This window comes from Tachypleus tridentatus, chromosome 6, assembly GCF_004210375.1.
Source record: "Tachypleus tridentatus isolate NWPU-2018 chromosome 6, ASM421037v1, whole genome shotgun sequence".
NCBI classification, from domain to species: Eukaryota; Metazoa; Arthropoda; class Merostomata; order Xiphosura; family Limulidae; genus Tachypleus; species Tachypleus tridentatus.
Genome location: NC_134830.1, coordinates 80,774,776 through 80,795,023, shown reverse-complemented (window position 1 = coordinate 80,795,023; position 20,248 = coordinate 80,774,776). Strand labels below are relative to the sequence as shown.

The 20,248-nt window shown below is 34.7% G+C and overlaps 2 protein-coding genes across 14 annotated transcripts in view; one reads left to right on the top strand and one right to left on the bottom strand.

The window, feature by feature from the left end:
- Positions 1-12,673, top strand: part of LOC143252903 (uncharacterized) — a 92,727-nt gene extending 80,054 nt beyond the window's left edge. For 3 of the 4 annotated variants that reach the window (XM_076505730.1, XM_076505729.1, XM_076505731.1), the window contains 3 exons: positions 11,115-11,283; positions 12,212-12,280; positions 12,550-12,673. In XM_076505730.1, coding sequence (XP_076361845.1) covers positions 11,115-11,283; positions 12,212-12,280; positions 12,550-12,554 — 243 coding nt within the window. In that variant the 3' untranslated portion in view covers positions 12,555-12,673. The remainder of the gene's footprint in view (positions 1-11,114; positions 11,284-12,211; positions 12,281-12,549) is intronic. The other variant, XM_076505732.1, reaches the window with a different exon arrangement.
- LOC143252904 (serine/threonine-protein kinase Doa-like) overlaps positions 12,644-20,248 on the bottom strand; it is a 94,362-nt gene continuing 86,757 nt past the window's right edge. For 8 of the 10 annotated variants that reach the window (XM_076505734.1, XM_076505737.1, XM_076505733.1 and 5 more), the window contains 7 exons: positions 17,453-17,528; positions 15,326-15,420; positions 13,973-14,102; positions 13,665-13,747; positions 13,437-13,516; positions 13,252-13,339; positions 12,644-13,153 (listed from right to left, as the gene is read on the bottom strand). In XM_076505734.1, the coding sequence (XP_076361849.1) occupies positions 12,932-13,153; positions 13,252-13,339; positions 13,437-13,516; positions 13,665-13,747; positions 13,973-14,102; positions 15,326-15,420; positions 17,453-17,528 (774 nt within the window). In that variant the 3' untranslated portion in view covers positions 12,644-12,931. Of the gene's footprint in view, positions 13,179-13,251; positions 13,340-13,436; positions 13,517-13,664; positions 13,748-13,972; positions 14,103-15,325; positions 15,421-17,452; positions 17,529-20,248 lie in introns of all 10 variants that reach the window. The other 2 variants (XM_076505743.1, XM_076505741.1) reach the window with 2 other exon arrangements.

Here is a 20,248-nt window from a genome sequence, read left to right as displayed (position 1 = left end):
ATTGTGGTATGGAGTAGATAAATGACTATTCTGAAACATTCTTACAATCTGCTGACACTGCAGTTATTTTTCAGTCTCTGGCATTTCCACTCTTTACCCATCTAAGCATTCTCAATGCTTGCTTCAGTTTTTCATACTCCATTTGAGTGCCTTAGGCAAATTCATATATGCAAATTTCTACACAAACTTCAATGTGACCCATATCTAGGTGCTCAACAGAGTATTCAGCATAGGTTTCTGTGAACAGGAGTGTTATGACTATTTACTATTTATGTCATGATTTTGCACTTGGCATTTCTGTAGTTATCATTTTGATTATCATTATATGTCACTTAACTGAAATAAACAAACAGCAATAACAGAAATGTACCAATGGGTACGAATTCTCGAGTTAATGATGCCAACCAGACGTCTCTTCCACCTCTGCTGTCTGGTGTTGTCAACAGCCAGGGTAGGGGTTATTCTCAGTCAAAGCTGTCCATGATATGATTCACTGCAAATGGAGATGTATTGGACCAAGGGTTTCTCTGGGGAGTTCTGAGGCAGGTTTTTAGACTTGCTTTTTCTGGTTCTTTTTTTTATAAGGTCAGTCTCAACAGGGGATCATTTTGAGCAACCACCTCCATCTCCTTTTCTTCAGTTGGTTACCTGGGTTTGTGAGTTTTTTTTGGGGGGCTTCTCCTATTGTATTTGACTTACTCCTTCATTAGCAGAAATGACAGCAAGTGACTACTGTTTTTTACTTCTCTTCCTGATATTGATGAGAGCTTTGCTGCTCAGTTATGTGATAGGATAGTTGTGCTTTGTCCCCCACATTTATCAGATCAACATACTTTAGCTTACCACTGCCAGGAGGAACCATTTTTAGATTCTTAATGGATTTAATCCCTTTTTGGATCTCTAGGGGTCTAGATAGAAACAGGATTCTTCTTACTCTTGTGACTCTCTTGAGATATTTATCTTAAATTCAACTTTTGTATGAAACTTATTGATGTTTTCCTCAACAATGTGAGGATGAGTTGGTGATGTTTCTGATGTCTACCTCAGTCAGATTGTCTTTTTGTATTCTTTCTGTGGTTTCCTTGGCATTTATTAGATAGGAGATCCTTTATTAAAGGATTTATTTACCATCTTCTGCAATAAGAGTTACAGAAAGCTCCTTTTCTGTCCCATGTTATTTGCTGGAGTTCCAGAGACATAACAATCCCAAATTGATACTGCCCCTTTACATTCTTCTTGATTGCCATTGGCATCTCATCTCTCTGTCTCTGATTTGTAAGTATCAGCCCATAGTGTTTCATGACCCCCTCCTTCAGTTTCCAGGTCTACTGGTTCCCATAATAGGGCCCATCTGTATTCTTGAGGATTTTCAGCTTGGGCAGACCAACAATAACTGTTGTCACTATTCCAGAGGTGGAGGAGCACAATTATATCATTTTTTGGAGATTTGACGTTCTTTCACTAGGGATCCATGGGTACTTCATGTTTTGGCTTCAGGGTTTGTCATTTAGTTTACATTACTTCCACCGTTGTCTGCTCTATCTATTGCCTTTTCACCTTCAACAGATCCATGGCAAGTGGTACTCCATTCCCATGCCATAAAGTAAAAAAGGAGTGAAAAAGATTGATCCCAGTCTTCAGGGATTTTATTTTCATTTATTAATGATATCGAAGGAGAAAAGAGATTGGCATCCAACCATCAGTCTATCTCAATTCAACCAATTTATAGATCCTCCCTACTTAACTGTAGAATATTTTCTCACCATATGATGACATTTTGCACCAGGGCTCTGGATGACTATGTTTGATGTAATCCACATTCTCATAGCAATTATTAGAAAAACACTATCAGATTCTCATTTTAAAAGCCAGAAATCTGGGTTTCCTTATTGGATTGGAGAAATCTGTTTTGTTACCGATGCATTATCTTGTCTATTTGGGTGTGTTTTTTGCAGTACTCATTTAAGTTGTACTCAACCAACCCCATTCAGGCTTTAAGCTATGGAATGAGCTGCCAGGCTTTTACTTCTTTCTCTTTTGGGAATTTGAACATTCCTCAAGCCTCTCGTTTCTTTAAGATGAGCATAAGATCCTTTCTGTGTACATTCCAGGAATAGGAAGATTATCTTCAGTGTCAGGAGATCCAGGGTACTTGAACAGATGAATCTACCTTCCATGTCATGTCAACATTCTCAAACTTCTTGCAGTACATCAAGCAATGATTCAAGGTCTATCTCTTTTTGAGGGGAAGTATTTTCATGAGACATTCCAACAGTTCCATGGTTGTATCTCAGATTTCTTATCAAGGAGGCACACATTCTCGATACCTTTCATTTTGTACCTCGGATATTCTCTACTGGGCTCATTCCCATCATATCGGTCTTTTTGTACTTCATGTTCCAGGAGTAATGAATTTAATTGCTGATCACTTGTTTCAACCCAGTTGGATTCTTCCAATGTAGTGGATGCCACATCAAAAGGTTCTTAATTGGATTCACTCTCAGTTTGGGTCTTCAACAATCAGTGAGTTTGCAACTCCTTGGAATCCTCAACTGTAATTGTGTTGGTCTTGAATACCTCAGGGTTCTTATAACTCTCTGTTGAGCCCTCTTGGTTGCACCTTGTTAGCCATCTCAAATATGGTTTTATACTTTTTTGGTAACTGCAGAGATATCCACCTCTACTTCCATATTGGAAGTCTGTTGAGACAGCCTCAATCAGACATTCTTCCCCTACATGTTCTGAAACTCAATCTTCATATTTGGATGTTATGCAGTTTTTTCTCTGTACTTAACTAAATTTCTGCATTGACCAACCATGATAAGTTATTGACAGAAGTGGAATATTTTATATGCAAAAACGGCTCGTTTGGGCTGAGAAAACACTTTACATAGAAGAGCGAACAACGTTTCGACCTTCATCGGTCATCGTCAGGTTCACAAAGAAAGAGACAGGTAACTGACCGAAGCTGACAACATGTTTGGAAGGGGTTGTGTAACTGAGTGTCGGAATGTAGAGGGCGGGCTTAGATGTTTGAATATATAATTTTATATTATTTATTTTGTTATTATTATTTATTATATTATTTTTAATATAGATATAAAGGTGTTCCTTTGTATTGATTTATTTTGGGTTTGAGTTGTTGTATAAGTAAGGCTTTTTTCATTTTGCATTTGTTTATGTTTGTTTCTTTATTTAGTATTTGAGTGTTTTCTATGGTTATGTTGTATTTATTTGACTTGCAGTGTTCGAAAACGTATGAAGGTGACTTTTTATGTTTCTTAAATCTGGTTTCCATTTTTCTACTTGTTTCTCCAATATAGAAGTCGTGGCAATTATCACATTGTATTTTATAAATAATGTTGGTGTAATGTTTGTCAGTGTAGTTTTTACATAATATAGACCTCAATTTTGTGCCTGGTTTTTGAATAAATTTGGTATTAACTGGAGTGTTAACTTTTGTTACTAGTTTTTGCCAAATGTTGGTTATTTTTCTGCTGATGTCGGGAATATATGGTATGCAGCAGTATATGGTTTCGTGATTTTTTGATTCGTGAGATATATCTACTTTTGTTGGTTGATTTTGCTTTCTATTTAGGTATGTGCGTATGTTTTCTACGGTTTGTGGAGGAAAGTTATTGATGTTGATGAAGTATTGTTTTATTTTGTCTAATTTTGTGTAACCGTAAAATCACCCGTACTGGACTATACATTTCTTGAGACTCAGCACATGAAACAAAACAAAAACTCAACATACTAAGAAACCAAATAAACACAACCATAAAACAATGCTCACCAGATAAAATTAACGATGAATTAGACAAAATAAAACAATACTTCATCAACATCAATAACTTTCCTCCACAAACCGTAGAAAACATACGCACATACCTAAATAGAAAGCAAAATCAACCAACAAAAGTAGATATATCTCACGAATCAAAAAATCACGAAACCATATACTGCTGCATACCATATATTCCCGACATCAGCAGAAAAATAACCAACATTTGGCAAAAACTAGTAACAAAAGTTAACACTCCAGTTAATACCAAATTTATTCAAAAACCAGGCACAAAATTGAGGTCTATATTATGTAAAAACTACACTGACAAACATTACACCAACATTATTTATAAAATACAATGTGATAATTGCCACGACTTCTATATTGGAGAAACAAGTAGAAAAATGGAAACCAGATTTAAGAAACATAAAAAGTCACCTTCATACGTTTTCGAACACTGCAAGTCAAATAAATACAACATAACCATAGAAAACACTCAAATACTAAATAAAGAAACAAACATAAACAAATGCAAAATGAAAAAAGCCTTACTTATACAACAACTCAAACCCAAAATAAATCAATACAAAGGAACACCTTTATATCTATATTAAAAATAATATAATAAATAATAATAACAAAATAAATAATATAAAATTATATATTCAAACATCTAAGCCCGCCCTCTACATTCCGACACTCAGTTACACAACCCCTTCCAAACATGTTGTCAGCTTCCGGTCAGTTACCTGTCTCTTTCTTTGTGAACCTGACGATGACCGATGAAGGTCGAAACGTTGTTCGCTCTTCTATGTAAAGTGTTTTCTCAGCCCAAACGAGCCGTTTTTGCATATAAATTTCTCAACAAGTGGGTTTCTCGTCATCACTGATTAAGTGGAATATTTGTTGTTAGTGATGTATTAAAATGAAGTCAAACCCTCTTCATTAAAAAGTATCTATTATATCCCATTTTCTAAATTGGGTATTTCAGAAGGGATTGCTTCATGTAAAGCATCCTTATTTATTATTTTTAGGTATTCTAAATATCATAAGGTTTTTGAATTTATAGTTTTTTCAGATGTATCAAAATCCTTTTGAATTGTTTGGGCCAAACAACATTTTCTGTTAACGAATTGAGTTTTATGTTTGTTTTACATGTATTGTTTCATCTTTCTTTTGAGCCCTTAGCTTCATTTTCTTTGTTTTACCTTTCTCTTAAGTCATATTTTTTGGGTGTTATGGGCCTGTGGAAGTCATCAGTCAGAGTTGTTTACACTCTGTGTACATAGGACTCTTTATCATTTCACATTTGTTGTGCTTTACCTGATAAATAATTTTTTCCCAAAACTCTAGTAGCCAAGGAAGGGAAAAGATGCTTCTCACCAATCCATTTGCCAGCTATTTCTTACCTTAATTACTTCTCTGATCTTGATCATTTGTTATGTCCTGTATGTCAGGGTCCTCAAATGTTATGTTGCTCATACAAACTAATTATGAGACACCAGAACTAATTGTTCATTTATTGGGATCCTTCAGTTTTCCATGACTTATCTCTAATTACCCTCTCAAATTGACATCACAGATTGATTTGCATGGCCTAGTAGTACCCAGTTAAGTTGCCTGCTAGAAGACATTGTGTGGGCTTGTGTGTGGACTACACTAGTACTTTCCTATCTAATTACTTGCATGATCTGTCAGTTTCATTTTTTGAAATTTCTTGACTACTCCCTGGAGGTATTTTTACCACATCTCTTAGACTTTAACCAGAGATGAGTATTTTCTGCAATAATATTCTCTTTTTATTCCCCTCGGTGTGGATTTCTGTAAGTGATGAGGGGATCTCCCAGAGAAGGTTCTATTCTTTCAGTTTACATCCTTTAGGATCTGAGGGGAGGAGATGATCCTGGTGGTTGAGAGATCCAATCCTAACACACCACTTTGGCCTTTAATTCCTGTAGACAGGCAGATTTGGGGTGGCCTTCCTAGAGTCAATCGGCTGGTCCACTAAATATCAGTGTTGGATGCTCTCAACAGGTGTTGTGGACATTGTATCTGATGCTGATGTTTGGGTATAGTGCTCATCAAACCCTGGTGTTGTTGCAGTGTCCTTGTTTGGCATTGTAGTACCCCCTCGTAGGGCTTTGTGGTTGGTGTGGTCAGTGGGCACCAAAATATTCTTTTTTTTATTATGAATCCTCCAAATAAAATAGTGAAAAACAGTCCATAGGTAAATGACCACGTCTTGAAGATTCTGAGCAGCAATTTGCAACATCTGTAACACATGTTGTACCTCATTTTCTTTTAGACAGACCTTTAGGGCAGACGTGTCTCTTTTTCATTCAAAAGGGAGTAAAGGGACTTGCTGGCTCTCCAAATTCACTCAAAAAGCTTTGCTTTGGTGACATATTGGTGGAAACATCCACATCTCAACACAGTGAACTCCTCTTGCATTCAAAGACAGTTGGGGATATATGTATTGAGATTATGCCTTATGCTACTTTGAATTTGTTGAGAGGGATTTGAAGAACATGCCTGAGTCAGAGATTCTCACTCATTTTACCACCCAAGGAGTTTCTGTAGTGAAGTGTATCTCCACTCGCAAAGATGGAAATATGATGCTGACCAGTGTCTTCATTTTGACTTTTTACATCACCATATCTACCTGCCACCATCAAGGCAGGTTGTCTTAATTGCAAGTTATGGCCATAATACATTCCAAACACTCTCTGATACTTCCAATGTTAGTAGTTCAGTCACTCAAAGACGACATTTCATGGTTTTTTGACGTGTGCTGGTTGCAGTGGCAAAGACCATGATATTTATGAGTGTGAAGCAGACCCTCATTGCGTCAATTGCAACAGCTCTCACCTGTCCTACTTTTGGTCTTGCCCTAAATGGTTGGAACAAAAAGAGGTGCAGCATTCGAAAATGATTCATAACACTGCTTACCCTGAGGCTCGAAAGTTGCTGTCCACTACTTTATCTCAGACGTATACTGCTGCACTTTATTCCACTGTTATCTCAGACGTATACTGCTGCACTTCATTCCACTACTACAGTGGGAGTGCAGACAGATCCCTTTGTGCCTCCAAAAGAATCGTTCTCAAATCAAATTAAACATTTTTTGACCTCCATGGTTAAAAACGTTGATGAATTAACTTCAACACCCATCTCTGTTCCTGACATACATTCCAGAAAACCCCAAGATTCACTTCCTTTGATTCCGGGTACATCATCATCTCCCACCCAAAGATCCAAAATGATCATTCGTTCATGTCCTCAGTCTTCTAAGACCTATCCAATCAACCCAGGGCATGATCCATAGAGGTCTACAGACCTCCCTCGAATAAAGACGTGGTCATAAACAGAAGGGCTCTCCACCCAATTTGCCTACACATAAATAAAAAATGGCCACCTTGATACAATGGAATTATTGAGGTTTACATTCTCATTTGGATGATATCAAAGCAGTGATTGCTTCCTATTGTCCTGTATGTTTCTTCTTACAGGAAACATTTCTGAAACCTACTGATACAATCACCTTTAGGTAGTTTTATTTGCAGAGAAATGATAGGCTGTGTGATGGACGAGTGTATGGAGAAATGGCATTGTTGATTGATCAGCATGTGCTCACCCTGTCTTTGCCACTTGATACACCCTTGGAGACCATAGCCATCTGTGTTTCCTTAGGTCGTACCATCACTGTTTGTTCTCTCTACCTGTTGCCTGGAGAGAGCTATGATCAATCAGACCTTGATGCTCTTATTGAACAATTGCCATCTCCCTTTTTAGTCCTAGGAGACTTTAATGGACATCATTCTCTCTGGAAAAGTGCTGATATTGATGGGAGGGGTTGCTCTGTAGAGCATATGATCTCTGATCACAACCTTTCTCTTTTCAATACTGGTTCTTATACTTATTTTCATGCACCTAGTCAGTCCTTTACTGCTGTTGATCTCTCAAATTGTATCCCTTCACTATACTCCCACTTTTTATGGAGGGTTGACAATAACTCATGAGAAAGTGATCATTTTGGTATAATTTTGAGGAAGACTGGCTGTAGTCGATATCACCCAACCCACATGCCCTGGTGGAAGCTAGATCAAGCAAACTGGCCCTCTTTCAGTGCTCTCACAGACCTTGATCTTGCCATCGTCTATAAGCCATGAATAGACGACTGTGTGGCAACAGTAACTGACTGTATTATACAGGCAGGTGATCAATGTATTCCTAAAACCTCGACACGTTTTCCATGATATCCTCGTCCGTAGTAGAATCCTGCCTGCCACATGGCAAGGAAGGCTCAAAAACAGGGTTGGGATACTTTTCGTAGGTGTCCCACACTTGCACTGCATCAATTTCCAGCAGGCCTGTGTACATGTTCAGTGGGTAAGACGTGAAAGCCAGAAGGAATCTTGGATTAAATTCACAACTAGCATATCTTCTACCACCGGTTCCAAAGTGATACAGGACAAGATTCGAAAGGTCAGTGGATAATATAATTCCATTCCCCTCTCGATCTTGCTCTCTGATGGCCAGGAAGTAGCTGATACTCGAAACATTGCCAGTACTCTAGGTGAAAGCTTTTGCTGGGTATCTAGCACTTCTGTTTCTTCCTCCACCTTCATAGCCATCAAGACTCGGGCAGAGCAATAACCCTATCCCTTTCGACTGATTATCTCTATGACTATAATTGGTTCTTTGCACTGATGGAACTCAAACTGGCCCCTCAATGGTCAGGCCTGATGATGTACACTATGAAATGCTGCACCATCTATCTTCTGCTTCTCTTGCTATTCTTCTGATAGTTTTTAACCAGATCTGGCAGGAGAATGTTTTTCTTGATGCCTGGCTATTGTTCTACCTTTCTCTAAGCCTTGGAAGGATCCCAAGATTCCTATAAACTACCATCTAATTGCTTTGATGAGCTGTCTCTGTAAGACCTTAGAGAGGATGGTTAAAGCTTGTCTTGTTTGGTTCCTTGAATGAAACATCCTCCTCTCGCCCACTCAGTGTGGGTCCTGAAGACAGTGCTCCACCATGGACCACCTTATTCAACTTGAAACATCAATCAGAGAAGCCTTTCTCAAACAAGATCTTGTATCAATATTCTTTGACTTTGGGAAGGCTTATGATACAACATGGAGGTATGGCATTTTGCAAGACCTCTATATATGGGTTACGTGGCCATTTGCCCTATTTATTTAAAAATGTTTAATGGACAAGAGATTCCAAGTTCATGTGGGTTTAACACTTTCCCGTTCTTTTCTACAGGAACTTGGAGTCCCTCAGGGCTGTGTTTTGAGCGTCACATTTTTCAGTGTAAAGATTAATACCATCACTCAACAACTCCCTCTTACTGTTTTAAACAGACTCTATGTCGACGACTTTCACATCTCATGTCAGTTGTTGAACATAAGTTATATATTGAATAGCAGCTACAGACTGCCCTCAATTGTTTACTGAAGTGGACTACAGTAAATGGCTTTAACTTCACTCTCTTTAAGTCTGTTTGCATGCACTTTTGCCACAAACAGGGTATTCACCCTGATCCTGAACTCCATAACGGTGAAGTTGTGCTGCCTGTGGTCCCTGAGACAAAGTTCTTGGGGCTTATCTTTGACTATAAGCTGACCTTTATACCACACATCAAGCAGCTATGGGTCAAAGGTACAAGAGCACTGAATATCCTCCATTTCCTAACTTCCAGCACTTGGGGAGCAGATCGATGTTTTGCACTAAAGATTATCGTGCCCTTATTTGATCAAAACTAGACTATAGATCACTGGTCTATGGCTCTTCCAGGACTTCTGCTTTAAAGATGCTGGACCCAGTTCATCATTAGGGACTTCAGCTCTGCACCTATACTTTCCTGCACTTCACCAGTTTAGAGCTTATACTCAGTCTTATGAACTTCCTTTGCAACTGTCTTTACTGTATGCTTCAAAACTTCGTTCCTTACCAAAGCATCCCACCTGGGGTTGTTTTCCTTCCTCGGTGGGCTATGCTTTTTTCAGAACAGATGCTCTGACATTGCTCCTTTTGGTCTTTGGATCCAAGCACAGTTGGATGAATTGGGTCTGTCCTTGGATAACATTGCTGTACCCACTGGTCAGCCTATCCCACCATGGCTTATTATAATCCCCAAATGTGACCTGTCTTCAAGTCATCTGAGAAAAGCAGGCAGTCCAGATTGGAAATACTGTTTTTTATTTGCTAAACATCTTCTTAACCATCTTTCCATTTCTGTTTATACAGATGGTTTGAAATCAGGTGACTGTGCGCTCTGCCATGGTTTGTCGTGGTTTGGTAGTTGTATGCAGAATCCCCTCTACAGCTTCTGTGTTCACTGCTGAACTGTACATTATTTCTCTTGCTGTGGATCACATAGAAGCTAAGTGATACTCAAATTGCACTATTTAGACTGACTTGCTTAGTTCTCTCCTGGCTTTGGAATGGTTTCATGTTAGTTCTCACCAATATTCAAAACTGACTGGCCCATTTCTCTTTAATATCTACTTCTATCCAGTTTTTCTAGATTCCATGCCATGTTGGTATTTACAGGAATGGGCTTGCTGACACTGCAGCTAAATCTGTCTGCTCTGGCACTATCAGTGCTGTGCCTGTGGTTTTGTATTCAAGGCTTGGCTCCATGCCAGTTGGTAATTGACTTGGAGTGAGCAATGTGAAAACATGCTTTTCCAAATAAAACCCTCTATTGGACTTTAGCCACCTTGCTGTCATGAAGGTTGGAAGGAGGAGGTTATTCTAACTGTACTATGCAGTGGTTACAGTTTTTTTAACTCAGTTTTCTTTTATCTGGAACTGATGCACCTATGTGTTCTCTATGCAATGCTCAGATTACAATAAGCCACATTTTAGTGTACTGCTGTTGTTACAACTCTGAATGACAGCACCATTTTAGATATGTTTTATCCTAAGGTTTTTTTATAACGTTAGACAGTGTTATTGGTGGAATCACACAACCCATTAAACTTTATATCCTTGAAACTGACCCTTTGGCTCCTGACATCTCTCATTAATTTTATTATAATGTACCATTCTTGATCCTTTGTAGTAGAAATAAATTTAAAAAGTATTGTCATTATTATCCATAGAAATGTGAAACCAATATTATCAGACACTCATTTGTTCTAAATAAGCATGAGCTAGTTAAATTGTTTGCAAACAAATACGTGTGTAAATAATCTGAGCAGTACAGCATAAGTGCATGTCCTTTTTTTTTTCCTTTAGGAATACAGAAATCATACACTATTTTTCAAATACTGCTATTATAAAATACAAAATATTTTTGTTTATTTATTAGCATGATGACCGTGGAGAGTCTGGAAGAGGAAGGTTCCGAGGAGTTGGAAGAGGTTTTAGAAGTATAGGGGCTAGAGGTCGTTTTCTTCGAGGTGGTTTTAGGGGTGGTTTGAGAGGGAGAAGTGGATTAAGAGGAAGAATTTTTAGAGGCCGAGGATTTCTCTCCAAGAGTATGTGAAAGCCTTTAAATACTAGCAACTTGAAATTTTATTTTATCAGACAGGTTGCAATTTCTATAAGCATATTTGGATCCAGTACATAAAATACAGAATTCAGTATAGGTTTCACAATGACAACTGACCATGTTGATTTTTCTGTATTGTTTTGTATTAACAATTAAAAAGCTGAATTTGTGAATCTTTGTGCTTAAATATGATATGATGTGTAAACTGTGTCTACAGATGTTATTCACTGTAATAGTTTAGTAGTTGTAATAAAGTAATTAAAATTGAATTTTGCTGGTGAAATATTATTTGGAAGTTTGCCCAGTTAATATGTGATAGATAGTCTATACACCATTTCGTTGGAGCATAACTTTCAGTGAGTGAAAAATATGTATTAATAGCAGCTCTTTCTCTTATGTACAGAAGATTATTATTTACTTCTCCAAAACAATGAAATGTAATCCTTAAACATGTTTCATACCATTGTGATGAAGTTTTTGTTATTTCATGTTGAAACAGAGTAAATACCTATTATACAAGTGGCCCCTCAATTTGCTATGCTTAAATTTTTACACTTATTTTTTTCTTTAATATGTAGGAACTGTCTGATGGTGAAAATAACTTGTTTTATACATGTTATGTACTTTAAAATTTACTGTAGTTACGATGGACTCCTCAGCAGGAAAACCCTAATTTGTTTTATTACAAGGCTTTGTTTTCATAGTTCTACCAATTTCAGATTAAAATGTCTTGAAATGTACTTGTAGAAATTTTTATTCTTTGATGATGCATATCTGATGTAATGGTTTGTTTGTTCATGTCAAAATTTCACATGATACTTGAGATATTTGTTGAAGTTTATGGTGTATGTGAAGAAAAATATATTAAATGTTGTTTCATACTACACTTACTGGAAATTTGATATGATCACCAGGAGGTAGAGGGTCCCCCAGCCATTGGGAACATGATATGTTTCACAAAATGTCACCAGAAGGAAAACATGGTAAGTTTTTTTGCAAAAGGTGATATTGGAGATAACTTGTATTTCATTTTAAATTCCTTGACAATTGTGTGAGTGAATAACTCAGCTTGGGTTATGGTAATATTTTGGAAATTTTAAATTTGATTACTAGTAGTCTATGTATATCACTGAAATACTAATAAAAATATGTAGGTATAAGGGGTATAGTAAAAATTTCAACAAAAAAACCATTTGTAGGTTTGTACTTATCTTCTGCAATATTATAATGAATGTGGATTTCTTTTTTACAGCATAAGAATGGCAGAGAAATTTCAACAACCTGTAAGCAACAGTCTTTTAATTTCATGATTTGTGTGACAGCCGTAGGAATGTACTACAGAGATGTTATAATAAAATACATAAAAGTTTATTTAATACATTTCTCTGATTTTCAGTTCAGAGTGTTTGCTTATAAGCAATCACTCAAAACACCAAAGATGCACAGAAGTACAAAAAACAATTTTATATTTAAAAATGAATGTTCCTGAACACAAAAATCAAAATTTGTGGGTAATTTACACCTACGTTTATTAGGGAGCGTTCTCCATCTTAGTTACATTTAACTGTAAAAGACAGGTATTTTAATAAAGTAAAAGCTATTAATTTCAAAGCAAACTAAACTGAAACTTGTTTTCATCTGCTTAAACTAAGAGAACGCTCCCTAAACCCGTTTTTTGGTTCCTGCTCAAACTTTTGATCTTGAATATGCCACAGCCATTCTTCAGGAAGGTTTGTGAAAAACGAATGGTTCAGTGCTTCTGCTAAGGTAATTCTTTGAGAAGGTTCATAGGCTAGCATTCGAACTAAAAGGTCAAACAAATTTCTGTGGTCCTCATCTTCCCCTACCATGTATCTCTGTTTAAAATTCAACATTTTTAAACTGTTTAAACCTTCCAGCTTTCAAATAATATTTCAATACAAAAGTGAGATAAGTAAGTATTCACCATACATACCCTGAGGGATTTGCAGTTCTCTCTCACGTATCTCCCAGCTGAACTTTTCTCATCCCACTCTAATTTTCCATGATAGAAGTACTTAGTTCTGTTCAGTACACAAAATTTTGAAAAGCATCAGAAAAGGTTACATAGGAAAAAACAAAAAACAGTTTCTTACAATGAATTTTTATGGTAAAACATACTTTGTTTTGCGACACATGCGATATGGAAGTGGCCCAAGGATTCGCTCCATCATTGCAAGATGTTCTCTGTTGTCGTGGGTCTGCAAAAGTAAAAATTTTATTTGAATATAATATAATCTGATCGATAGAGTATACAACATTTCAAGAAAGTTTTTATAAATAGAAAACAAAAATCTTGCATATTTTAACAGTGAACTATTCTCCAATAGAATCAACTAAAAAACTTACTTGAAAAAGGGTGATACCCAAGTAGAGCTCAAACAGGATACAGCCAATACTCCATACATCACAAGAATAATTCCAGCCAAGCTCTAAAAATATAATAAACCACTGGACTATTTTAATGACAACTAATACAATTGTATTTGAAAGCTTTTATAGAAAATAAGAAATATTGTTACTTATGCAATTAATCAAATCTCTACAAACAATTTAGGATGAATCTGATACAGGTTCAAAATTTTGAGAAAAGCTACTAACTACATATGTTTTGTATGGCATCAAATAGTATTCTTAATCAATTTCACAACACTTACCAAGTATAACCTCAGGTGCTCGGTAATGGCGAGTTGATACAATTGTGCTATGATGTTCATCTTCAAAAGTAGCTGACCCAAAGTCAATAAGTTTAATATCTGTAGATCGTACTCTTCTAATATCACGTTTCTTCAAAAAAATATATTTTTATATTAACTTTGGATATTTTCCCATTAACATTTACAAGAATTCCTATAAAAGTTCTATAATTTGTTTACTTGTTACCAACTAGATTTTGATAAATGTTTAATGCAGATTGTCTCCCATGTGTTTTAAAGAGCTGGCCCAGTTGATTATGTAGGTCAAACTTCTGAATTAGCTTCATCATACTGTGCTGTAGGGTTATAATGGTGATATGATAAATTTGAAATTATGCGCTAGTTGTGATAGAAAGCATTATTCTGTTTGAACAACACACTGCTGTGTAGAATTCATATTTGAGCTTCTGTTGTGTTCTTGAACCTTTTTAAACTTTTTACTGATTTCTAAGCTTACTTCTTTATATCAAAATTTTTTGGTTATCTTGACAGTTGTGTTTGTCCTACTGTGAATTATTTGTTGAACTCACATTTATTGCACTACCTCGAATACCTGGAGACCACAGACCACTGGTTTTGAAACTGTGTACCACAGCTAATAGTGGGGTGTCTAAGAGAGTTACATTAAAAAAACTACAAAATATAAGACAGATGGCAGGAGGAACGTTGCACAAATCAAGATAAGTGGGTTAGGCCATTGTCAATGAAAAAGTTTTGGAAACAACTAATATCCAGTGGTGTTCATCTTTAAAAATAGATACTATTCAGAAAAGGGAAAATGACGCAAAATTACAGTAGTACTGTTTAAAGATGGGAACTGTGAAAGTAATGAAATGACCTTAAGGCAAAAAAATTTAAATACTTCCAATTAGTCAGAGGATTGGTACTTTTAATAGCATCTTGTGTTATGTACATGTGAAAGCTACAGGGATGTGCTTTTGTGACATTGTGTAAGGATTTTAAGACTAAAGTATACAACTGCTTCAATAAGCAAAAGAAATATACTGACAAATAATCAGAACAGAAGATACTTTCTTAATGAATGTCTAGTTCTTGCTTTAAAAAGATTGACTACTTTTAGGAGGTTTTACCAAATCCCATACCATTAATGATACTCCCAAGGTGTGTGTGTATATATATACAAAAAAAACCTGATACCAGTGCTCTGCATTTGTTGTTGTTTGTAACCCATTTAAATCATGACAAAAAGACTTATTGTGTGTATAACCATTCTTTTACACAGCTAGTATTCTAATGAACACTATACATATTCAGTACAATGTAATACCTATCATTTCTATAGAACCTGCTTACCTTTTTTGAGTTGTAAGTAATATCATAATCAGAATTCACAAACAGAATATTTTCTGGCTTTAAATCTGTGTGGGTTAACTGATTGTCATGGAGAACTATTTAGCAAAGAAAAAAAAGCAACTTGGTCATCCTTATTTTGATACGTAATACAAAAATGTGACAAGCACAGATCTATCCAATATAAAATAAGAGAAAATGAAATTACCATTAAAGGACTGCAGTAATTTTAACAGACTTCTATAGTTCTTAAAAGCAATGACAAAATGTTCATTAATAATTATTGGAACATATATTTTGTACAAAAGTATAAAATGAAAGACATCTTGAAACAATAAAACACCTAATCTAGGGCTTTCTTCTGTAAATATATCATATTGAAATATTTCTGGATAAAGATTAGCTTTAAATTCTCATCATTTTTGGATATTTTTTTATAATTATGATTTACCACTACATTAATAACTGAGCTTTTAGTTGTTTTCTTTTTGGTTAAAATCTTGGTTTATTTGTAAACAAATCTTCTTCCACAATGCTGTAGTTATTCTTCTACATCACGAAATATGACAATCAATTTAATACTGGCAACCAACTCACTTTTTTTTTTTTACCATGTCTTTCAAATTGATAAAATAACTGATGTCATCACATTATAATGATTGTTCTCAAGAATCTATTAAACTTGCTTATAAATAAGTGAACCAATTTCATCAACAGATAGCTGAATATAAGATGGTTTTATTAGTAAAATAATCACCAAAACTCAACTCAGCAGATTAATTATAGCTTATTAGTTTAACTGGGGTGTTACAAGCATTTTTCAATAATTTTACAATTATAACAATTACTTGCACCACAAATAACACTATGTAACACAACTTTTGTTTCTAGATAGTATGTGTTATTTCTTATGTTGTAAAAGTATAAAAAATGGTGATTATTCCCTTCAAACTTTGCTTTTGTGATCTGGAAAATGAAATTTAGAAATTAATCTATTTTCTATGTAAAAACAGGCAAATCTGCACATTTTTTTTTACATAAGGTTTGAGTAAAACAAAATATAATTCAAGATTTACATGTATTTATACTAAAGTTATATAAAAATGTTCAGAAGTGAGTAGTTTCTGAAGACTTGCAACTGTAATGTAAATCACTTTCATGTGTCAGCCCCCAAATATAGTCTCCCATCATGTTTTTGTTATATGCTCCCAGATTACAAAAGCAAAGTTTGAAGAGAAAAATAGGTCTTTTTCCATTTACTTTAAGCATAAGCAATTGGGAAATAACACCTTCTGCTCAGGAACAAGCAAAAATAAAAATTGTGTTACATCGTGTAATTATTATTCCAAAGCAAATTATAAATACTTCTACATGTTAACTAAGCCATACAACAACAAAAAGATAAACTACAAAATGACAGTAGAGTTGAAGCTGAACAGCAGTGTACAAATGTACATCCAATGCTCTTTTCTCAGTCTGAAACAAAGTGCAACAGATTTCTTTCACTATAGTCATGCTTATGTGCAATTACAGCCTGAAAAGGCCTCCTACAACCATTAACACTGTTAAGTCCCTTTTACCATCTGCTTTTATTATGTATATGGTTGTGTGCACCACCAAATGTGTTTCGCATATTACACTTTGAACTTGGTGATCCTCTAGACCTGGATTTAAAAAAAAAAAGTAATATTTCCATAACTTATTGCCTTATCAACTTTTTTTTTCAATGTTAATTTCTGAGTATCTGGTGAATTTGTCTTTCTTCAATCAAAACACAGACAGACTTAGAAAGAGGAAATTAAAATGTATCTCAGAAAGGCTGGTATGGGTATTAACACTTTTATTGAAAGGAGAGAACAATATTTCAACTTTCCTAGGTCATCTTCAGGTTAACAAAATGACCTAGGAAGATCAAAACGTTATCTTCTTATCAGTAAAAGTCTTAATACCCATTCCAACCATTCCGAGATACATTTTTATTTCAAGTGGGTTTCTCGTCATCAATAAATAGGAAATTAAATATCCTATTTATGATGTTGTTGATCTTGTATTTTCTGTAGACTTAGAATGACCTCAGTCAAAAGATCAAAATGGTGTACAGGCATATTTATATGAAATACAAAAACTTACATTTCACTGAATAACACAGTTGATAGCCTATGTGCCTGACCTGGTCAATGGGATAGGGCTGATAATTGTTGTCCTTCTACAAGGAAGACATTAAAGATCAAATTTATCGCTGTTACTTGTGTGAAGAAAACATTTTTATTAGGTTATAAAATAATGAGTGGCAGTTATTCTCAAGAAATCAAAATTTAATTCATAATAGTTAGATTTAACTTTTATCTCATTTACCTAAAACAGAAAACTATGGGAGAAAATTTTTCACAAGTATAAATTGAATATCTATGAAGGAAGAAACTGCAGGATGAGTGCATATTGAGTTATCGAAAATTAGGTGAGGAAAAAACTACTTATCTTGCTACTGTAATTAATAACAAGTGTCAAATCTCTATTTGAATTCACAAAGTACCATAGATAGCTAGAAACATGCAATTCAGAGTTAAACTTCTAAAAATATTTAATTACACTCATGTTTGTTGAAATTCTAAAATTTGTTTCAGGTAGTCAACAACTAATAAAAAAAATTATTATTCAAAAATCCTTCTTTACAGCTTAAAATAACCAAGCAAATCTACAAAAAGCAATTACTGATGATGGTTTGTTTCTTTGTTATTAACCACAAAACTACATAATGGATATCAAAACCCACTTTTAACTATTATAAGCTCTTAGACTTACTGGGAATCTATCAATGATGGACTAGTAGCAGTTGAACTAATCATCTTTCACAAAGTTCTGGAAAGTGTTCATACTTTCTAAACTACTTTTGTACATTGAAACCAATAGCGAATACTTACCTTTTTTTTCAATACATATTTCTCAAAAGTTTTTAAATTTATTTGCAAGAGGTTACAGGTTAATGAACAAGAACTTTTATGGTTTAAAGTGGGAATTGCAAGTATTTTAAATTAGCTCTGTTTATTCGTCACTATATTATGACAAAGAAAATAACCCAACTGAAGGAACCTTCAATGAAATATTAATTTCTATAGTGCATACTGTTCTACAAAAGACATTTTAAACAAAAACAAGTTGATGCCATAAGGTAATTTATTTCTAGTATTTCAATGCAATGCTTTAATTACCAGAAATTAGCTGTAATGCCAACAACAGTTGTTTATTCTGTAATATGTAAGCACACTGGGTGTTTTATACTTTATTTATTTAGTAAAGGGAATACTTAATTTGTTTCAAAATATTCATACATATAAGTGTTTATAGTGTTGAAGCTAAACAGCATTGCATAAATGTACATCCAATGCTCTTTTCTCAACATGAAACAAAGTGCAACAGACTTCTTTCAATGATTTTAAGCTCTTACAGAGATCTACAAATTTCTGAAAGCTTTTACTGGATGAATATTTATTCATTGATTTGGTCTGTGTTTATGCTATGAATAAAGATTGTTTTGGCTGTGTTTTGTGTCCATTCCTTTTCTTTACTAAGTTTAGTCAAAATCAAGAGAATAACATTTTCAGCCTATAGCTCCTGTTAACAGGTTGATCATACCTGATTATTCAAAGGGTTGGTTTTGTTTGTTCAGAATTTCGCACAAGGCTACACAAGGGCTGTTTGTGCTAGTCATCCCTAATTTAGCAGTATAAGATTAGAGAGAAGACAGCTAGTCATCACCACTCACTGCTAACTCTTAAGTCATTCTTTCTACTAATGAATAGTTTGATTGATTATCACATTATAATACCCATGTAGCTAAAAGGGCAAGCATGTTTGGTGGAAAAAGAGATTCTCACCTACAACCCTCACACTGTAAATCAAACTCCTAAACCACCTGGCTAAACCATAACCAAGGACTGAGGTTTGGTTGAAAGATTTTCAAATCAGGAATGAAAATAAATGAAACATTATTATAATGATAAATATTGTGTTTGCTTTTCTATCCCTTTTTAAGGATATTTAGCTATTTATATATATATAAATAACAGTTGATGTTAAAATAAGAACCTGCACATTGCAGATAAACAACAGGAAAAATACAAACATACCTACAAGTTGAAGTAACCATTAACTGTGTTTAAATGGTTTTTTTTCAATACAGCCAATGATTATGTTGCAATGTCATAATAACACAAACTTGGACTTGTACAGTTTCTGTTTTGATTTTCAGTCACATTGGAAAGAAACTGTTCTATTCCTGAAAACCATGTACTAACAAAATTATTCATAAGATAATGCTGTGATTTTACTTTAAATACTAACACCAGAATGATACAAACACAGATTATCACCCTAACTTACAATAAATATCAGTTGTTGACAAGTGACATTTCAAACTTATTTTAATAACAAAAAAGAAAGGGTATAACTTCACTATGAGCCTGCAACTTTTCAATTATGTTACTCAATGAAGGGCCTCCTGGTCAAGAATTTGTAGAAGCTAAAAGACAGATCTGAAATTCTATTTTTACCCATCTCTGGTTCAAAGTATTCTGGAAAAATTAGTAGGAACATTAAAAAAACTGTAGTCCTAGGTGATTTTTAAAATAAATATTAGGTCTGTTAGTGTTTATTGTTTGTTTGTAATTACGCAAACACAAAAAGCTATACAATGGGCTATCTGTGCTCTGCCCATCACAGGTATGGAAACCTGGATTATATTGTAAGTCTCCAGACTTACACTGTACCACAGGGGGGCAGTTATTGTTGTACAAAATTGTATAAGAAAAACTAGAACTTCAGGCATAATAACATAATAGGACATTAAGACAAAATTTTAGTAGATAATGTGATGATAGCAAATCTTTGAACAAGCATAACAACTTTCTCTCTACAAATTCTAATTTT